The sequence below is a fragment of the Morone saxatilis genome, unplaced genomic scaffold (genome assembly GCF_004916995.1).
Source record: "Morone saxatilis isolate NCDOM2014 unplaced genomic scaffold, NCSU_SB_2.0 Contig14, whole genome shotgun sequence".
In the NCBI taxonomy this organism is placed as follows: Eukaryota; Metazoa; Chordata; class Actinopteri; family Moronidae; genus Morone; species Morone saxatilis.
This window is the reverse complement of record NW_023339696.1, coordinates 7,331,595-7,350,191: the sequence shown is the minus strand read 5'-3', so window position 1 is coordinate 7,350,191 and position 18,597 is coordinate 7,331,595. Positions and strand designations below refer to the sequence as shown.

Here is an 18,597-nt window from a genome sequence, read left to right as displayed (position 1 = left end):
CATTATTTCACACATTAGAATTTTATATTGTAATAGTTTTATAATGCTTTATAAGCAGACAACATCAGCCTTCTTAATTCTTGGTTGTTTCCACACAAATGTTATCTCCCCCTTACATTTCCCTCCAGAGCTCTCTCTCTCTCTCTCTTTCTCTGTCTAATTTCATCTCTGTAGCCTCCTCTTACTCAACCTTCCGTCTTTTACTTTCTCCAATTTTGTTGCGATGAATTTTTAAAGCATGTGACTCAATTCAGAGAGGGTTTTGGCTCTGTTGTCAAGTGTGTGAGTGTGGGTGTGTGTGTGTGTGTGTGTGTGTGCACAAATGCAGCTTTCTCGGCTGTTGGGTGTGCCTGTCTGTGACAATCTATTTTGTGTCTTCATTTATTTATAAAACACATCCCGAATGATTTACTCATTGTGCATTGTACTTTTTCCAGCCATCACTTAAAGTTAAGCGCTTGTGCCCTTTATGCGTGTTTCTTTAAGCTTGTGTGTGTCTGTGATGTTGAACAAAACGGACCAAAGTGTGTGTTTCCAGGCAAGACGCTGTCAAGTATTTTGTCTTTATTTTTGCTTTTGGAGCTGGTGAATATTGTGAATCCATCAATCTCAGCATTTGTATTAAACAGCCACTCTTTTTTCATTATTTATCATGAGGTACATTTATTCCCTGTTTCTGCACAAACAATTGGAGTGTGGTGTGAAGACAAATGAGCGTCAGAAGAGTGAGCCGGGTGTGGGAATGATGAAGGATGAGAAATACAGTCAAAAGTGTCAAATTTTATACGTACAAAGAAAAAAGAGGAACAAAAGGAAAATTTTATCAAAGCTGTTTATTGTTTGCCTGCCTTTATAAGCCACGTCAAATTCCACATGAAGTTTAACATCATTGGGACATTAAAAAAACATCATGCTATCAACTGGTTCGCTGCAGCCTGCTAGCCGCCATGTGTATGTACAGGACAGAGATCAGTCTAGAAGCTAGCGAGGAGCGGTGGAGTCTATTTTACCTCAACTAAAATATAAATGTGTTGTGCACTCAGTCACCCTCCAGTCTTCTTGCTGCATTTCAAGGTGCGTGTGTCTTTAAAAATGCATCCATCTCCATGTTTTGTCCTCCAAATTTCTTCCAAACGTGCACACACACCCATGTCCTCTGAGGGCTTTTCATGCCATCTGGAAATCAATTTTCTGCAAGGTAGAAAGTAACAAACACAGGTATGCACGCACAAACACACACACACACACACACACACACACACACACACACTTTGGAATCTTGGCTTTTTGCTGACAACCTTATCTTGATTAAATTAAAAATGGCTCACTCTCTCTCTCTTCCCCCGAGTCTCTCTTCATCAGTATTTGAAAATTACGGTTGAGAAAAAAAAAACCCAACCCACATCTTCAGTTAGATTTCATGAGTAATGGATCCTCCAAATCCGCCCCGCAACCACTCTAAATAAAACTCATCAATTAAGAATCACGAGCATGTATTAGCAGCACGACACTCCTTCAGCTAATGAGTCATGAGCGTGTGCACATGTCACACGCTGCAATCTTTTAACACTTTATTTTTGTCTCTACTGTATTATTGCGTGAGGACATCATCACTGAGGACATGACTTCCATGGAGACTGGGTGAGTCGTTGCAGGTTTGGTGAGAAAGTAAGAAACAATCACAGCTGGCTGTTGGGTGAAGTAGTAGAGTCATGACCAGCGTGGGATGCTGCTAGTCCCAGTGTCACTATCCTCATACTGGCTGTGTCATGCTGCTGTAAGCTATCCACTTCAAAGGCCTACATATTGCTTCATCACACAACCCCTGAGGCTCTGTTAGTAAGCTGTAATAACCTTTGACCTCTCCCATCTCTCTGTTGTAATAGTATTTCTCTACCTACAGTACACTGCTCTGGTAAGAAACAAGCCCCCAGGACCAGCGCTTGGCATTGAGTGACATTCGAGCCAGAATACAACATAATGAAACAGGTGAAGAACTTGGAACAAACGGGCCAAAGTGAGCATTTTTAGCTTGTTAGCTGAGGCACAAGGCAGACTGATAACATTAAAAGCACATGTAAAGATAAAACAGCAACAATAAAAAGACAAAGGTGCATTTAAATGTAGTTTTTTTTTATTATGTAACCTGGTGCCACTCAGTTCATTTTACAGAAAAATCATTGTTTTGTGGGTAGGGGACTGAATTCCAAATGGCAGCTACAGCAAAATTAAACTAATATAATGATTTTCTATTTGGTAGTATAACAACATGCTTTATGAAAAACAAAATAAAACAATTAAAGCGTAAAATAGAAAAAACACAAGGGATGAATTTAAGATTAGGCAACAACGATAGAAGCGGCAGGCAGAAAAAGTAAAATACCAGAAATAAAAAATATTAAAACTACATCATGGAACCACAGCAGGACTGTAAGAATACAGAGCATATAAACACAGCGTAAAAAACAAACCACAGTATTTAAACACTGAGTGCAGGAATAGTACAACACAATAAAACCATTTCAATGAATATGAGTTTTCAGAAGCAATTTAATACTTCACAGTGCTGCCAGCTGGAAAGTTTTTCTACTGTGAGTTAAGTTTTATTTGGAGAGAAAGACTCTCCATCATAATGAGTGCTACACAGCATGTAAAAAAAAACATTGTGTAATATCCTCTGTGGGTTTTGGAAGCGCTCTGTCAAGTCTGAGAAAACAGCACTGATGATGTCATAGTGATGTCATCAGGGCTGTATCAGTTTTGGCGTGAGACTTCAAATTAAATAAAGCCTGTGTTACAGCCTGAGGGTACCAGCGCTGCATCTGTTTCTGTGCTTCCATTTATCGTCTGGTAAGGCGCATAATATCAGTCGTACAGTTGGCTCAGCAGCACATTATAAAAGACCAACAAGTTATTTCAGCAGAACAGCGAGCTAGCCTGTCTGACAGATGACCAATTTTTGTTGTTTTGGCATTACCCTCTTTCCCACATAACAATGTCTTTCTGCACTAATTTAAAACAGTCATATTAGGCTACACATACTGTACATATTATTTGTACATACATGTGTATATATGTATATGTAACCGTAAAGTATATCAAATATAATTTAGTTTTCCTCTTTATTTCTTCTCTTAGTGCAACTGTAAAGTGGCCAAACTGCATTTCATTGTGCAATCCCAGACTGTACTGTACAATAACTGTATTAAAGTCACAACATGTTCATACAGACATACATTACATTCTGAGCCAGCCTACCTCAGGCTTATCTGTCATTAACTGCCCAAATTACAAATAAAAATAATATGTACATGGATAAGAAAAGATAGGGGTCAGGTTTATCAACTGTAATCCCCCATATGAGTCACATGTTAATTCCAGGGACATATTGATATAAATTCACTGTATTTGTATGAAGTGCTGCTTATTTCTAATCAATTGGTGAAGAGAGAGAGAGAAAAAAACACGAGATAACCAATCATACATCACTGTATGGCAGGTGGAATCACTCACTTTACAAATGTGCACATGAAGTACCAGGTTCAAACTGTACCTTCAGAGAACCGGTGATAACTGTCTTAACATAATTCATGTATTCATTATATGTACAGGCAAGTGGTTACATTCTTATTTTCTATTCTAATTTCCTTCCCCTCGCTCGTTCCTTCCTTTCCTTCTCTCCTAATTGCCCCTCGCTTCCTCTCAGAGTATAATCCATATACATGTAGGCTATAGAGATCCACACACTGAGCTTCATCTGATGACAGATTGTCCCATGTGGAGAGATACGGGATTAGATTATTCCACAATCTGTCACCATGAAATAGATGACGAGAGAAAGAGAGATGCACAAGAGGTTATGAAAGATGGATGTAGTGAAAGAAATGTAGACGATGGGAACGACTAGAATTTCTCCACTGGGGATACAGGAAGGTTGACATGGTTTTCCACTTGCGTTGTTTTTGTGAGTTATATTGCGTGTGAGTGTGGCGTAAAATCAAACACATTGTTGCTCTGACTCTAGTTGGTATTCCAGGCGAGTTCTCTCCTTATGGTCTCACTCTCTTCCAGCATCTATCTTACCTCTCCTGCCCTCCATCTCTCTCTTTCTCTCTGTCTTTCCCTGCTTATACTCTCCTTCCCCCTTCTTCTCCGTTTGGATCTGTTCCTCTTTGTCTTCCTTTGCACCTCTTGCTCTCACCTGTTTTGCTCCACTACTTTTGTCTCTCCCTCTCATTTTCTCTCATTTGTCTCCCACATCTTTCAATCCCTGCCTTCATTCCTTCCCTCCCCTCCCTCCCCCCTCTCTCTCCTCTCTCTTTCTCTCCCCAGATGAAATATTCATGGCCATCCATACTGGGAGTGTAGCAGCAGCAGCAGCAGCCCGAGCCACAGGAGTCAATGCTTTCAAAGACTTCGGGCCTCTGAGCTTACAGAGACAGAGAGGGAGAGAGAGAGAGGCAGAGAGGGAGGCGGTGGGGGAAGAAGAGAGAGAGAGAGTAGGCGGAAAACAAGAGAAGTGGTGAAGACAAGAAAAGAGCAGGTGAGGGAAAGGAATAGAGAGATAAGCTGTGATAGAATGAGAAAGGAAGAGAGGGAGTAGGAGGATGAGTGAAAGACCAAGGAGCCCTTCCATCACATCAAACAGCAGGCAACACATGATGAAATGCTTCTTTTGCATTTCAGACACACACACACACCTACACACACATACACACACACCTACAAACAGATACTGTAGGTTAAACACAAAGAGAAAGTAAACCACAGAGAGATACAGCGCCTGCAACACTTCAAACATCAGCCGACACATGATTAAACACTTCACACTCTTTGTATTCCACACTCGCACACACCTAAAAAAAAAAACTCTTGCACCCTTGGGTTCTCATAAGGCCACTTAAGCAGTTTTTACACCCTGTCACACACACACACTAGTACACGAGGACGCAAATTTTAGGACCCAACACACATCAGGTCTCCCAGGCTTTCATCGGTCAACCCCTCCACGTGATCCGATAGGCCCCCTGCCACTCGGTCTCCCTCTAATGTGCCAGATGTGATCTGAAATTCACTTTGTCTTATTATCCTGAGTTTGCACAACAGAGTCGCCATCCGCCTGCCTGCTGGATAAAGCACGCGCACGCTCCAATTAGGTGCCAAATTCTGGGTTGTTTCCAAGCAACCTACATTAAGCTGCGACTGCTGTGAGGGAAACGGGGCTTCAAAGCTTTGAAGGATGTTTTTCGTTGTTTGAATGTGAGGTTTGGGTCTGTTTTGTGTGTGCGTGTGAATGGGAGGAAGCCATCAACGATGGGAGAGGGGCTAAAAAGAAATTGAAAGCAGCACAACTTTAAAATATCCTGTTATATTTGATTTCTTGACATCTTGCAATAAGTCCAGAGCCCTGATAGACCAGGTTGGTCAGGATGTATTGTGCCTTCACTGATCAGAGCTCATCTTTTCTTTTGGCTGCTGTTGTGAAGCTTCTGACCACAGAGTGACCTTGGATCTCCCTCTGGAGGAAGATAAATGTAAAAAGACAGCTATTCATAAGGTATCACATTACACGATGCTACACTAGAGTTAATTATACTCTATGTTATGCACTGGGCTGATGCAGTAGTGTATGTGGACTCTTATGATGCCCTGTGCATGTCCTCCACTCAGACATCCGTTGTCAGTGTTACAGTCAGATCCTCTAGTTATTTCTCAGTTATCGAGGCCTTACACTTAGTGGAGGCTTTATGATATTTGCTAGCACAGCTCATCCTCCCAAGGTCTACTTTATAATCTAAAGGTGACCATGCTTTTACCATCAGGGTCCACAGTTTAAGAAATGGCCTTTGGTCTTTGTCCTCTTCGATTAAAGTATTTCTAAAGTATTTCTGATAAGTTTTCTTTTAAAAGCTGCTTTTATACAGTGTCTTTAAATGGTTTTATATATTTTGTTTGGGGGTTTTCTTAGGCTTATTTAGTATGCTCAGAGGCAGAAAGGTTTCTTTATTGTCAATAAATACCATAAAAGGTCCAAAACCAAGTATTGTCCATGACATTATTATGCAAAAACTATTAAAACACATCAATAAGTCACACTGTTACACTGGGTGACACATTCCTTTATTGCTGCTGTTTTGGGTCAATTCTGTCACAGTCCTGCTGCTATAAAATACTCACTAATCCATATCAATCCACACCTTAAAAAACACTCCCCAATGAATACACTATTTGCTCCAGTTTGTGTCATACAGTGCAGTACAGTTTCAGATAGCAACTAACGGAACACCGCTAGTGTCTGTATTTGAAAGGCTGGGAATTAGAATGGGCTGTGAGGAAGTAGGAGAAACTGTAGTGGCCACGGATGTCACAGAAAACACGAAAGGCCCCTTCAGCGTTTTTTTTTGTCCCTTCTGGGCTACTGTAGAAACATGTCAGACTCCATGGAAGGCAACCAGCGGTGTCTGTAGATAAAAACGGCTCATTCTTAGGGAACAAGAAAACAACTATGCCTATATTATGCCTACTTTACACAAATGAAAACATACCTATGAATAATATATTAATTGTTTGCCAAAATAACCTCTAAATATCCCTAATTATTTTACATTGGACCTTTAACAACTGAACATTTTTAGCCAAGATAGCAGCATGGCTCTATGGATGGTCGGTTGGTATGTAGGTCCACCACTTTGGACCAAACTGAAATATCAACAAATATCTGATGGACTGCCATACAATTTTAAACAGACAGTCATGTTTCTCAGAGGACAACATTGGCGATGCTCAGATTTTTCCTTAAGTCCAACCATAAGGTTCACATTTGTGGTTTTGAGTGAAATGTCTCACTTGGACAGATTCCCTTGAAATTTTGTTCAGACATTTATGGTCCTCTTAGGATGAATTGTAATAACTTTTGTAAAAAATCTTAATTGTCCAATAAAATTAAAATAAAATTGTTTTTTGATTAAATATCAGCATTAGCTATACTTTATGTTTTGTGCAATGTTTGTTAAGTGCAAACTCAGTAAACATAAAAAAGTGAACATGGTAAATGTTATATCTGCTTAAGATTAGCATGTTAATATTGTCATTGTGAGTATGGTAGCATGCTAATATTAGCTTTTAGCATTATTACACATGCCTCACGGAGCGCTAGCGTGGCAGAAGACACATTAATATTGTACAGCACTGGCTAATGTTATACAATATGTCATACACAATGTACAAAACTCTGTTCCACCACTTTAATACGTCTGAATACATTCTCAGGCACTCCTTACAGTGATGTATTGAAAATGTTTTGAATCATGACACCAACACATCAGACCATGAATGTAATGAATCATAACACCCCTAAACCAAAGTCCAAGGACATCATAATCACGATGAATAATTAGGATAAATTAGTATTGTCATGCATTAAGATTTTTTTATTTACTCAAACGTTTACCTGACAAGTGATCTATTCTCTCTGTCTGTCTGTGTGTGTTTATATTATAATCTAATTTGTGACATTTAAAAGTTGTTTACGTGTGATAAAACACTCAGAGGCTGCATACGATACCGCAGCACGTTGCCGCAGGTTTGAAAAACATCAGCCTATTCTACTGGGACCTGCTGCAACATACATAATACATTCTCTCTCTTAGCGAAGTTAGCTAATTAACAGAAACATGCAGTTGGTTAATTAGCGGTATACAACAGAGTGATTTTTCAACCCTTGGAGGACAGAAAACACTGAAAGTCAGAGAAGGATTTAAAGCCGTAGCAGGAGATGTAATGGATGGTTTATGATTAAAAAAAAAGGGGGGGAGAGAGGGGGGGGCAGAAAAGAAGAGGGGACAGGTTCAAAAAGAGGCAAAAAGAGAAACCGTTGAATTGATGAATATTTGATTTAATCTGGGCTCCTTTAGAGTGTGAATTCATTACTCTGCATGTTTCTCTGTGTATGGATCTTAATGCTCTGCCAGTATCAAACAGTTTATAAGAGGATCCAGCTCACTGACATCTCTTGTATTTCCATTGAGTGTTGAAGCAAAACATTGTGCTTGATAAAAGAAATGAAATGAACACAAACCACATCGAGTGTCCTTTAAAGTCAAACCCTGAAACAGAAAATCATCAGCGTAAGAATGGTAGAACAACTCAGACAAGAAAATAGAAGAGAAGGTGGAATGTGTTGTTAGCATTTTCTTTTTCAAAGCTGCTCCATTGTAGCTGTGTAGCACCGCTATTATCACTCACCCTGCATTGATCCAGACAGAGTAAAAGATCATTTGGCAGTATGTAGTCATTCCCTTCCTCTTAACTGTGGGTCACGCAGACACAGGTCACTGCAACCGCAGCATGCCAGTCCTCTTCTGTTTGGACTGCAGTGACCGTATGATAACAAACAAACATACATATGCAACAGGGCAAAAAAAAAGGTAGAAATGCCACCAAACTCTAAATATCTTCCTCTTTCACAGAAGAAGGGGAGCAGAACCGAGAGGGGATGAAAAGGTCTTCAAGGGAAAGAGATGTAAGTAATTCCTCCAGCCTGCTGGTCCACACAGGGAATTTGGGAGCAGCAAGTTGTTCAATAATGTATTGATTTTCTTAGTGAGCTTTTCTTTCTTTGAGGATTTGATGTCAATGATTATCTGACAGTTTTCTGCTTAACTAGTGGAGTGTGAAGGTATGCATGAGTCCCTGTCTCTCTGCTCATCCCTCTGTCTTCAGTGTAAATTCATCAACAGAGTGTTTATCCTTCTAAATGTTTGCTTATTGATGTGACTTAGATGAGCCTCCAGTTTAATGAGGAGTAAAGACATGCAGACTTGAGTTCCTAAACATCCAGTAAAGTCTCAATTATGTTTAAGGAGACGAAAGCAGGTGTTTAACTGCATCATGACGATCATGATACCGCTGCTGGATGTCTTTAAAAGCAGGATATTATTGTGGTAGTGCCACATGTGGTATATAGCTAGAATGTATAAACTGTTTTACAACCATGCAGACATTTAGTGAAATGGCCTTGCTAACGTGGCTCCCATACTGATGGTTAGATGAAACATTTGGCTTTCTCCAAACAGGTCAAAGATGCAAGAATACATTTTTATCATTCCATAATTTATAGTGCAGCGCCCTATATTCATGCATTTTTCAGCATTAATTTTTTCCAGAGGTGTTCAAAAAAACAGTTATTTTATAATATGCAATTTTGTTGCAGATTGAATGGCTGTGTCAGCCTCTCAGTCTGTCAGCCATTCAGCACTTTGGTCTAGACTGAAATATCTCAACAACTACTGGAGGGACTGACATGACATGTTTCATCCATGGTCCCCAAATAATGAATCTTACTGACATTGATAGTCCTCTAACTTTTTAGCGCCACCGTGACATTCACTTGTGGTTCTGAATAAATGTCTCAACAACTATTGGAATGTGACTTTGATTTGCTACAGATATTCATGGTGGCCGAGGGATGAATCCTAGTGACTGACTTTCATGTAGCACCCTCAGCAGGTCAAAATCCTAACCTATTCAGTGATATCTCAGCTTCTACTGGATGAATTGGTACAAAATTCTGAACAGACATTCATGGTGATGAAGCTTACCGATTAGTAATGCTCTGACCTTTTCTCTTGTGCCACCATGAGGTTAACACTCATAGTTTTGAGTGAAATGTTTCGACAGTTACTGGATGGTTTGACGTGAAATTTGTTACTAATGGCGCACTCTGGATGAATGTCAACTTCAGATATTTTTTGTGTTTAGTGCAAATTAAATGGTAAATCTTAGCATGATAATTGTTTCCTTTGTCAAATTAAATAATTTTGTATTTAATGTGACTAGTACCATTGTCTGATCTAGTGCATCTATCCAAAGGGGCACAGAGGGCCACCAAGTTACTGGCAAGTGGCAATGTAATGTGCAAGTGAAACAATTCTATGGTATGCTCCCCAGGAGAACTTTTTAAGATAAAAATCCCTTATCCTAAAAATTTGACTAAAAACCCAAGGAGAAATCACAAATAAATGCAAGGACATGCACATTTTACATGAACAAAAATGCACGCAAATGAAGCTGCATCCGCTTTCCGGACTGACTGGTTGCTCCCTAACAGGCCCATGGGGAGGTGGAGACTGACCAAGGTCCATCCTCTCCTAAATCATCCACAGTGGTGTCAGGTTCAATAGCACTGTCAGCACAGCAAGATGTAGCATTATGAGGCAGGCTAGTAGTAGCCGGTGACACTGACAGTAACTCCGACAACTCATCACAACCTTTGGCCATGAAGTGATTGCTACTAAGCCGGTCAACCACTTTCTCAAATCCATGGCTGCAACTGGGATGAAAATATTCAGCTAGTTTAGCTAGCTTAAATTAGCCTACACCTGATGACAGACTTCTAGTTTTCAAAACTTGAATTCCTGCTCAACTTATAAAATGTTACGTGAGAGCATTCAGGCTTTACATGGATGGATCCATTATCCATAGTCATGAGGTGTGAATGAAGTAGACAGAGCACTGCACCCTGGAGCCCCTGTGTAACCTCTGACCAGTACATTGTTAGTTGTTTCATGTTGATTCATTAACATCATTAATTGGCATTTACCCAAATACAACCTTTGTGAGCAATGGAGTTACTTCAAAGTAAAAGTTAGTATTCATCTGGTGTTTTTCTTATTTTGTCCACTTCTGTGTGTGTGTATAAGAATGCAATGATCAAAAAATGTTTCATCATGATCAGGTTTGATGGGCTGGCAGGTCATGGTTTAGATTTTAAATGTCTTTCTCTGTTGTTGCCTCTCTTTCCTCCAGCATGATAAAACTGAACCTGTGTCAATCCACTCGCTCCATCTATCTGGGTCTGGCGTGCCTGTCCCTCGCTCTCCACCTCCTTCTGGCATTTTTTTGTCTCTCAGTCCTCCAGACTGCCTGTGTCCTTCCCACCTCCTCCTCTTTGTCATCTTCTTCCATTCCACGAACAGATACTCAGCACCATCAGTCTAGTGCCCACTCCTCCTCTTCTTCAGCTGTGTCCTCCTCACATAAACTCCCAACAAGCCGTCAGGACGAAGAGCATCACAAACCGAATGCCAAAACCTTGCATCCTAAAGAGAAAGACTCATTCAGTGACGCCACTGAGAGAGAGAAGAAGCTGATTGGATCTGTAAAAGTGATTCAAAAGGTTAAGAGTGGTTCTAAGCTGGAAGCGCTGTTCAAGCACCCGCTGTACAACCTGCCACGCCCAGAGCTGCTGCAAGATGATTGGCTGCTGAGGGTGAAGACAAATGAACACGCAGGGGATACGGGAAGTGAGGAAGGGCGAAGTGAAGACGCCATCAATAGTGACAGTGAGTGGTAAGTGAAACAGATGGATGGACCACAGTTTTCTACACAGAAATCTTTTATAAAAATGTGAAAATTTAAGCTTCTGGCTTGCTTTACAAATGAGACATTTATTGCCACGCTTAAGTTCAAATCAACCACTACCGGATGAATGTCCTAAGTCTATAAAGACATTCAAGATCCTCAGAGGCTGAAGCCGATGCTGACTTTGGTGATCCTCAGACTTTTCCTCTAGCGCCACCATTAGGTTTTAGTTCCTATTAAACAACTACTGGATTGCCATGAAATTTGGCACAAACCCTGACTTTTCAGGTGTGTCAGGTCAAAACTTTTAATTTGTCCAATACCTGTGTCCAATACTAGGCTATATCTGCAAAACCAACATTTCCCTAGCATGCTAGACACACACTAAGTTAAAACAGTGAAGATAGTTATGTGGTATTTGAGTATTTTGTTGTAGTTAGCATTGCTAACGTGCTGATCAATGCTGATATTCGCATTTAGGTCAAAGCATTGATGTGCTCTCTCAGATCTTTCAGCCTCTAGGCTGCATATGTTTTGAAAAATTATTCTAATTGCATGTAATGTGTTGCTTTAGTTGCTAAAGTGTTGCTTCATATGGAACATACATATACCTCATCACACTTTTTACCCCTACAGCTTGTTTTATATCTCAGAGCCAACCTGAAGCCAACTCTCTGAAATTCAGTTTAACTATAACCTTCCTTGGCCAGTTCTGCCTATTTATCACCTTCACTTCCTCTCCTGAAGGCAGAGTGCCAGTCAGGAGGAAGGCTACGACAAAGTCACTTGGACGAGCGATGTGGAGACCCACCCTCCCTGGCTGCGGTTCCACCTGGGCATCTCTCGCTGGGAGCTGTACAACAGGAAGGATCCCAACCTGGCCCAGCTGACTCAATATTTGGCAACTCAGCGTATCCTTGGGGCTGGTGAGCAAATGAGGGGGGCAGGGCTAACATGCAAGAGAACAAACAGAAGAGAGGACGCAGTCAGTTAAAACCACCAGAAACAAAGGAGAGACATTAGAGGAGGGTGCACAGGGAGAAAGGTGAAGGATTACCAGGGATTTAATTACACTTACTTTAATCTTTCTGCTCCTAAAAATACACCCTGAAGTTTCAGCCAGACAGAATTTCTCACTTGAGTAAAATGTTTAGAAAACATACTGCAGACACGATTCTTTAAATATGATCCACGTTCTGCCAAAACCTGCACAACCCACTCATGTGAAAAAACTTAATTAAGTCATTAACATATTGAATATCTGGACCTGTATTCGGCTTTTACTGAAACAAGGCCGTGTGAGGAGCCAGTTATTTTTAGGAAATGTGTTGTAAGAGTTGAAGACATAACAATTCAATTAGATTAACTCTTGCTTTTTCATTTTCAATGCCACTATCCCCATGTTTGTCATTGTTTGACACTTTATGTAGTCGGGGTTCAAGGCCACCCACAGATAAAATACAGTACTTCATCTCAGAGCGCAACATTGCTCAACACAGCAAAATTTACAAATGGTTATAAGCTGACCTTTACCCTCAATTGCCCTAGTAGTGCACAGATTTCATTTAAGTATGATCATTCAGAGTCCTCTTGCTACTATAATAAAGCCACACACTGCTTCCTCACTTTAACTCCTATCCCGCTATACAAACAAGCTGTGAAAGAGCCAGAGGCAACACTAAAGTTTTTCCTTCGTGAAAACAGTCAGCCGAGCCAAAGTTCATATTTAGACAGTGAATATTACATTTTTAGAAACACACATAAAGTTACACAAGTAGGATGACAGATCCTTGGGTACACATATCTTAGATTCAAACTAAATTCACACACATTGAAATCACAAAGCACATTTACACAGAATAAAAGATAAACACAAATCCTTTTTAGTGAAATATGAGTTAGGAGAAGGTGGAAAAGCAAACATAGAGGAGGCATGCACTGTAGGCCATAAATGGATTGCGTGTGTGTGTGTGCAATGTGAATATCTATTTTACATTTATTGAATGGTGGACACAATAACATTAGCAACGTATTGCAATCCAAAAATCTTAGCAATAGAAAAATGAAAATTGGTAATGTGAGACTGTGTACAGATTCTGAGGCCGTAGTTTGTGCTGGGAGGCAAATGAAGTTCTGCATACGCACTCAGACACAAACTCAGGCCCACACACACACTACAAAGTCAAATGAAATGCAAATGCATACAGGTTAAGACAAAAGTGACTGATGTTTTATACAAACCAGATAATCGAACATCTTCAATACGCAGCTTGTGTGATTTTTTTCTTGTCAGGTCATAAATATAATCCTCCCACAAACTTACATTATCTCAACACCCACTCATCCCCATACACGTACTTAAATGCACATATGCACACGAGTCCCTCACATCAACACATGCTCATTTTGTGTTTGCTCATCTCAGTCTTCAGCGCGCTGCAGAATGAATAATGCATTGAGATTTGTGTTATACGGTGCAGATTAAGCACTAATCTCGGCTACAGGCTGATTTTTCGTGACTGTGTCATCCATTTTCTTTCAAGTTTAACACTCACCGCAGTGTAAATACCTTGAAACATTTGAATTCAGATTTATTTTCCTTTAATCAGAGTTGTAACTGATATTATAAAGATATTATAAATAAATATGAGAGAATCTGATTTATATCTCAGGATTTATAGCTTTTGAATTATTTATTGGACTTGCTCCTACAAGCATGGCATGCAACAACCAAAGAAGTCTCCTCCTCTGAATGTCTGGTACCTTAACCTTGAAAGAACACATGCTTTGATTTAACTCATTCACACTGTCCCAGTTGTTTGAAGTGTGGAAGAGGTGACTCATGCTTTTTTTTTCTGGATGAAAGACCTAAAAAGTGCCTTGGTGTCAAATTTACAGATCTCACTGTTGCTAAAATAAGTTCAGTCTTTTTGCAAACTAGCAAATGACACACTTAGTTTCTTGTTTGTGTGGTGCAGGGGTTGAATTGTCACCAGAGAGATCTTCAAAAAGACAAGATTCACATGTTTTTACATGAATAATGCATTATGCTGCCAAAAACTAAATCAATGTGTGTCATTAAGTATTTTATCCAGGTCTTATTGCAGTAATTTATCAAATGGAGGGTCCAGTGGCAGTTGGTGGTTTACCTGCAGTAAGCCAGTGTACTGCACTGAACATACACCCAGTTCAGTATTCAGTAACCATAAAACATATTTTAGTATGTGATATGTGTTTCTAATGATGACTTACAACGGTCCTGATGTGAGTGTGTAAGCAATGAATTTGTCTGTCTTTTTGCACTGTTGATGCACACTCCATATTCAGTTTATGCATATCTTTCAGTTCAGAAGACAGGAGGCACCCAGCTCAAACTGCTCATGTCGTTTCCAAACTACGGACAAGCTCTGCTGAAGCCCATGAAGTAAGACAGCACTGTAACTGAAAGATAAATGACTGACTGCTGACAGTGTTTGTGTTGCTCCAGTTCAGTAATGCTGACAGCCACATCACAACTAGAGGTCACATCTTCAGTATGTATCTCAGCATATAGCCTGAAACATTTGTGTGTACGTGTTTTTCTATGGCACAGACAATCCAGAGATGCAGAGACGGATGTAAACCTCTTCTACTTCTCAGACTTTGAAAGACACAATGCAGAGATCGCTGCTTTTCACCTTGACAGGTACATTGTGTTGCACCAGGCACAGCAGTAGCCACCAGGTCACTGGTCCAACACTGGAGTTATTCTTTAATAAAGCCACTGTACAGCTTGTATTATAGGATAAGGAAGTGAAGTGTGAGTTTTAAAAAATAATACAGCACTAGTGCCCTTTATTCTTGCTGATGCCCTCTGTCTTTACTTTTGTTTTATTTTGTGTATCTTTCTTTTGTTAATGTTTGTGTCTGTCTCAGATTGTTGGGCTTTAACAGGATCCCTCCAGTGGTCGGTCGACTCGTCAATGTCACTACAGAGATCAGAGAGATCACCACTGACCACAGGCTGTCTAGGACCTTCTTCACTTCCCCTGGTATGTGTGTATATCAGTATGTATCCAAGCCTTTGCACTTTCACAAAGCAAGACCTATTTTCACAAAAGATTTTTTACATTTTGAGTCAAATTCTCTGATGTCAGTTTCTCAAATGTGAATATTTTTTGGTTTCTTTAGTCCTTAATGACAGTAAACTGAATATATTTTGGTTGTGGACAAAACAAGACATTTGAGGACATTTCCTCTGGCTTTAGGAAACAGCGATCAACATTTTTCCCTTGCCCTACCGACCGATAAACCAAAAGCTGTCGTCTGTCTGACTCCCTCTAGTGGGGAACGTGTGTTTCTATGGCCGGTGTGAGTACTACTGTTCGTCAGAGCACCCAGTGTGCGGTCAGCCGCATGCACTGGAGGTTTCCCTGGCTGTCATGCTACCTGACCTCACCCTCGCTCCCCGCAGGTCGTGGAGGTCACCATGGAGACGCTCCTACAGCCGCACAAAGCTAGCACAGTGGGTACACAGTATGTCTCTTACTGATATTTTTTGTTTAAAGGTAGCGTTCAAAGGTATGTCATTGCTAATGTTTACAGTATTAATAATCAACAATTTGAACAGAAAAACATCTCTGCAATGATTACCCTCTTTGTTTTATTGCTTTACTTTCTATTTGTGTTTATGGTGGGTAATAAGTGTTTTAATGTTTCAACCTTGTTGCTGGTGGAGATTTCACAGTTGAGACAAGTGTATGTAGAATCACGAGTCTTCACTGCCCTCCAGTGGTCTGAATGAGGAACTGCAACACAACATTCAATTTGTGGCTAACACAAAAGCGTTAATGTCAGTGTAATCAATGTTAATGTCAATACATAGAGCTCATTATTAGTGTGATTGTTTATAAGCCAAATTCAGGCTGTTAGAGAACCATTTGTATACTTTTAAAAACAACGTGGACACATTTTTCCTCAGGTTAAAGTATCTGGAGGCCTCTGGATCACAACAGAGCAACAGCGAACTATAAACTGTGCTGAGCTAAAAGAACATATTGAGTTGTGATAAAGGTGAAGACTACCAATGGATCAGCCTACAGTCTGCCTGTTTTCCTGCTCAGTCCAGGTGGACTCTTAACTGCTAAATCTCAAAGTTATCAACAAAAGAAGAAAAGTTGGAAGAAAGTTACAAATATTGTATGTGTAATTTTTTTTTCTCTCCAACTGAATTATACTGAATTGCACTGTTGTTCCCAGGTGGGAGAAGGACCCGGCCTACTGTGACACAGTGAAACAGACGCCTCCTTACATCCACGGCACCAGACTGGTGGATCTCATAGACATGGCTGTACTGGACTTCCTCATGAGTCAGTCTGTGCACTTTAAACTAAATCCATTAGTCAATCACTTTGCAACAAAAGGGGGGCTTACAGGCAGTGTAATGGGGGGTCACTGACCTCTATGTCCTCAGTTTAAGAGTGAAATGTAGTAAATAAGAGCCTTATCTCTCAAGTTAATGAACTCAGGATGTTTGATTTTCCATCAATTTATTTATTTATTTATTTTCTTCTTTTCATTTTTACAAAAATGGCTCTCACATAGTCTAAAAAACAGGATTGTTTTTCATTCAAAGGCAACATGGACAGACACCACTATGAGACGTTTGAGAAATTTGGCAACAAGACTTTTCTGCTGCATCTGGATAACGGACGGGCGTGAGTAAAGTGAATGTCTGCTGACTCACTGCAGCTCAGGCAGTTGTAATAACTCATGACTGACAGCCTAACACTATATTTCTGACTCAGGTGTCAGTTAAGACCATTTTCACAGCAGCCACTGACATGAAATAGTAGGGTAAAGACAAGTGTTACCAGTGACACTTATTAAAGTTCTATCTCATTCAGGTCAGACAGAGTCGGGGTGCTGCTATTGTTGGCTCACTGGAAAGGCTCTGCTACACTAAATGGAACAGAGCCTTGATTAGTGTCATTGGTAACGCCGGTGTTTACCCTACTATTTCATGTTGCTGTGAAAAAAAGTCTATTGTGGTAACATTTTATGTGCGGGACTTTCTTGTGACTGTCCCATGTTTTTCCAGGTTTGGGCGTCACTCTCGGGATGAGCCATCTATTCTGGCTCCTTTGCAACAGTGCTGCAGGTAAAACAAACAAACAAACAAACAAAAAGTCTAGTTGACTGAGTGACTTGAACACTTAAATATGAACGGTGGGTGAAATAAATTGTAAGAAACTAGTTGTGAAGTTGTAAGGTGTAGTATAAAAACACTAATTCTTACTCTCCATTCCCATATGTAGGATCCGTCGCTCCACCCTCCTCCGCTTGCGACTCTTGTCCCTCCCTGGCTTCCGCCTGAGTGATGTCATGCGGGAGTCTCTGGTCCAGGATCCTTTGGCACGAGTGGCCCCCCTTCTCTCTGAGCCACACCTCTCTGCTTTGGACCGACGCCTTGCCACCATCCTCCAGGTAGTGCAGAGCTGTCAGCATCACCACAAAGATGTCATTTACAACGACTTGGAAGGAGATAATGAAGACTACGATCAACAGCCTGACTGGGGCTTCAAACAATAAATTATATATTGGTCTCACATCTGTGTCGGAATGATTTTGTCACACAGTCTGCACAAAGCATTTTATGATAGTGAAGCTGGTGAGGAGGGAGCAAAGGTTTGACAAATTTACACATCTGCCTGCAATATTCAAATATTCAAAATTCAGATAGCACCGTGAATTGTGCTATTTCATTCTTGTCCCTTTAATCATCTGGAGACCCCTCTGGTTTTCACTGGTAAAAGAAATACTCTCGTACAAGTAAAAGTCATGAATTTAAAAATTCACTTCAGAAGCTGGTCATAAGGTGGGGGATAATTTACTTCTATCTAATACTTACTGCTGGGTAGAATTTATTTGAAGAGGCAGAAAATGAAATGGAAATATTCAAGTAAAGTAAAAGTACCTAAAAATGATACTTAAAGCTGCTAGTTCACTTTTACAAAAATGTTGGATAAAGCGTCGGTATTTGACGACCTGGGGATGATCAACTTTTTTTCAGCTCTGATTGGTTTATTTTTTGTATTTTTTATAATATTGTTTTTTTTATAAACATTGTGTTTAAGTAGCGAAGGAGAAATCCCAAATAATGCAATCTCCGGGACAGGTTCAAACACACAGTCGTACATCACTTAAATATGTCACACCAAAAATGATTCAGTTTCGGACATGTCCAAAAAAGGTGGG

At 40.2% G+C, this 18,597-nt stretch overlaps 1 protein-coding gene across 1 annotated transcript; it reads left to right on the top strand.

The window, feature by feature from the left end:
- The first annotated feature begins 10,807 nt into the window (after positions 1 to 10,807).
- LOC118323094 (extracellular serine/threonine protein kinase FAM20C-like) lies at positions 10,808 to 17,931 on the top strand. The gene is made up of 10 exons (XM_035655017.1): positions 10,808 to 11,346; positions 12,121 to 12,287; positions 14,707 to 14,785; positions 14,954 to 15,046; positions 15,277 to 15,392; positions 15,685 to 15,865; positions 16,600 to 16,709; positions 16,976 to 17,057; positions 17,441 to 17,500; positions 17,658 to 17,931. Exons 1-10 carry the CDS (start codon positions 10,808 to 10,810, stop codon positions 17,929 to 17,931), a joined length of 1,701 nt encoding a protein of 566 aa, XP_035510910.1.
- The last annotated feature ends 666 nt before the right edge of the window (positions 17,932 to 18,597 follow it).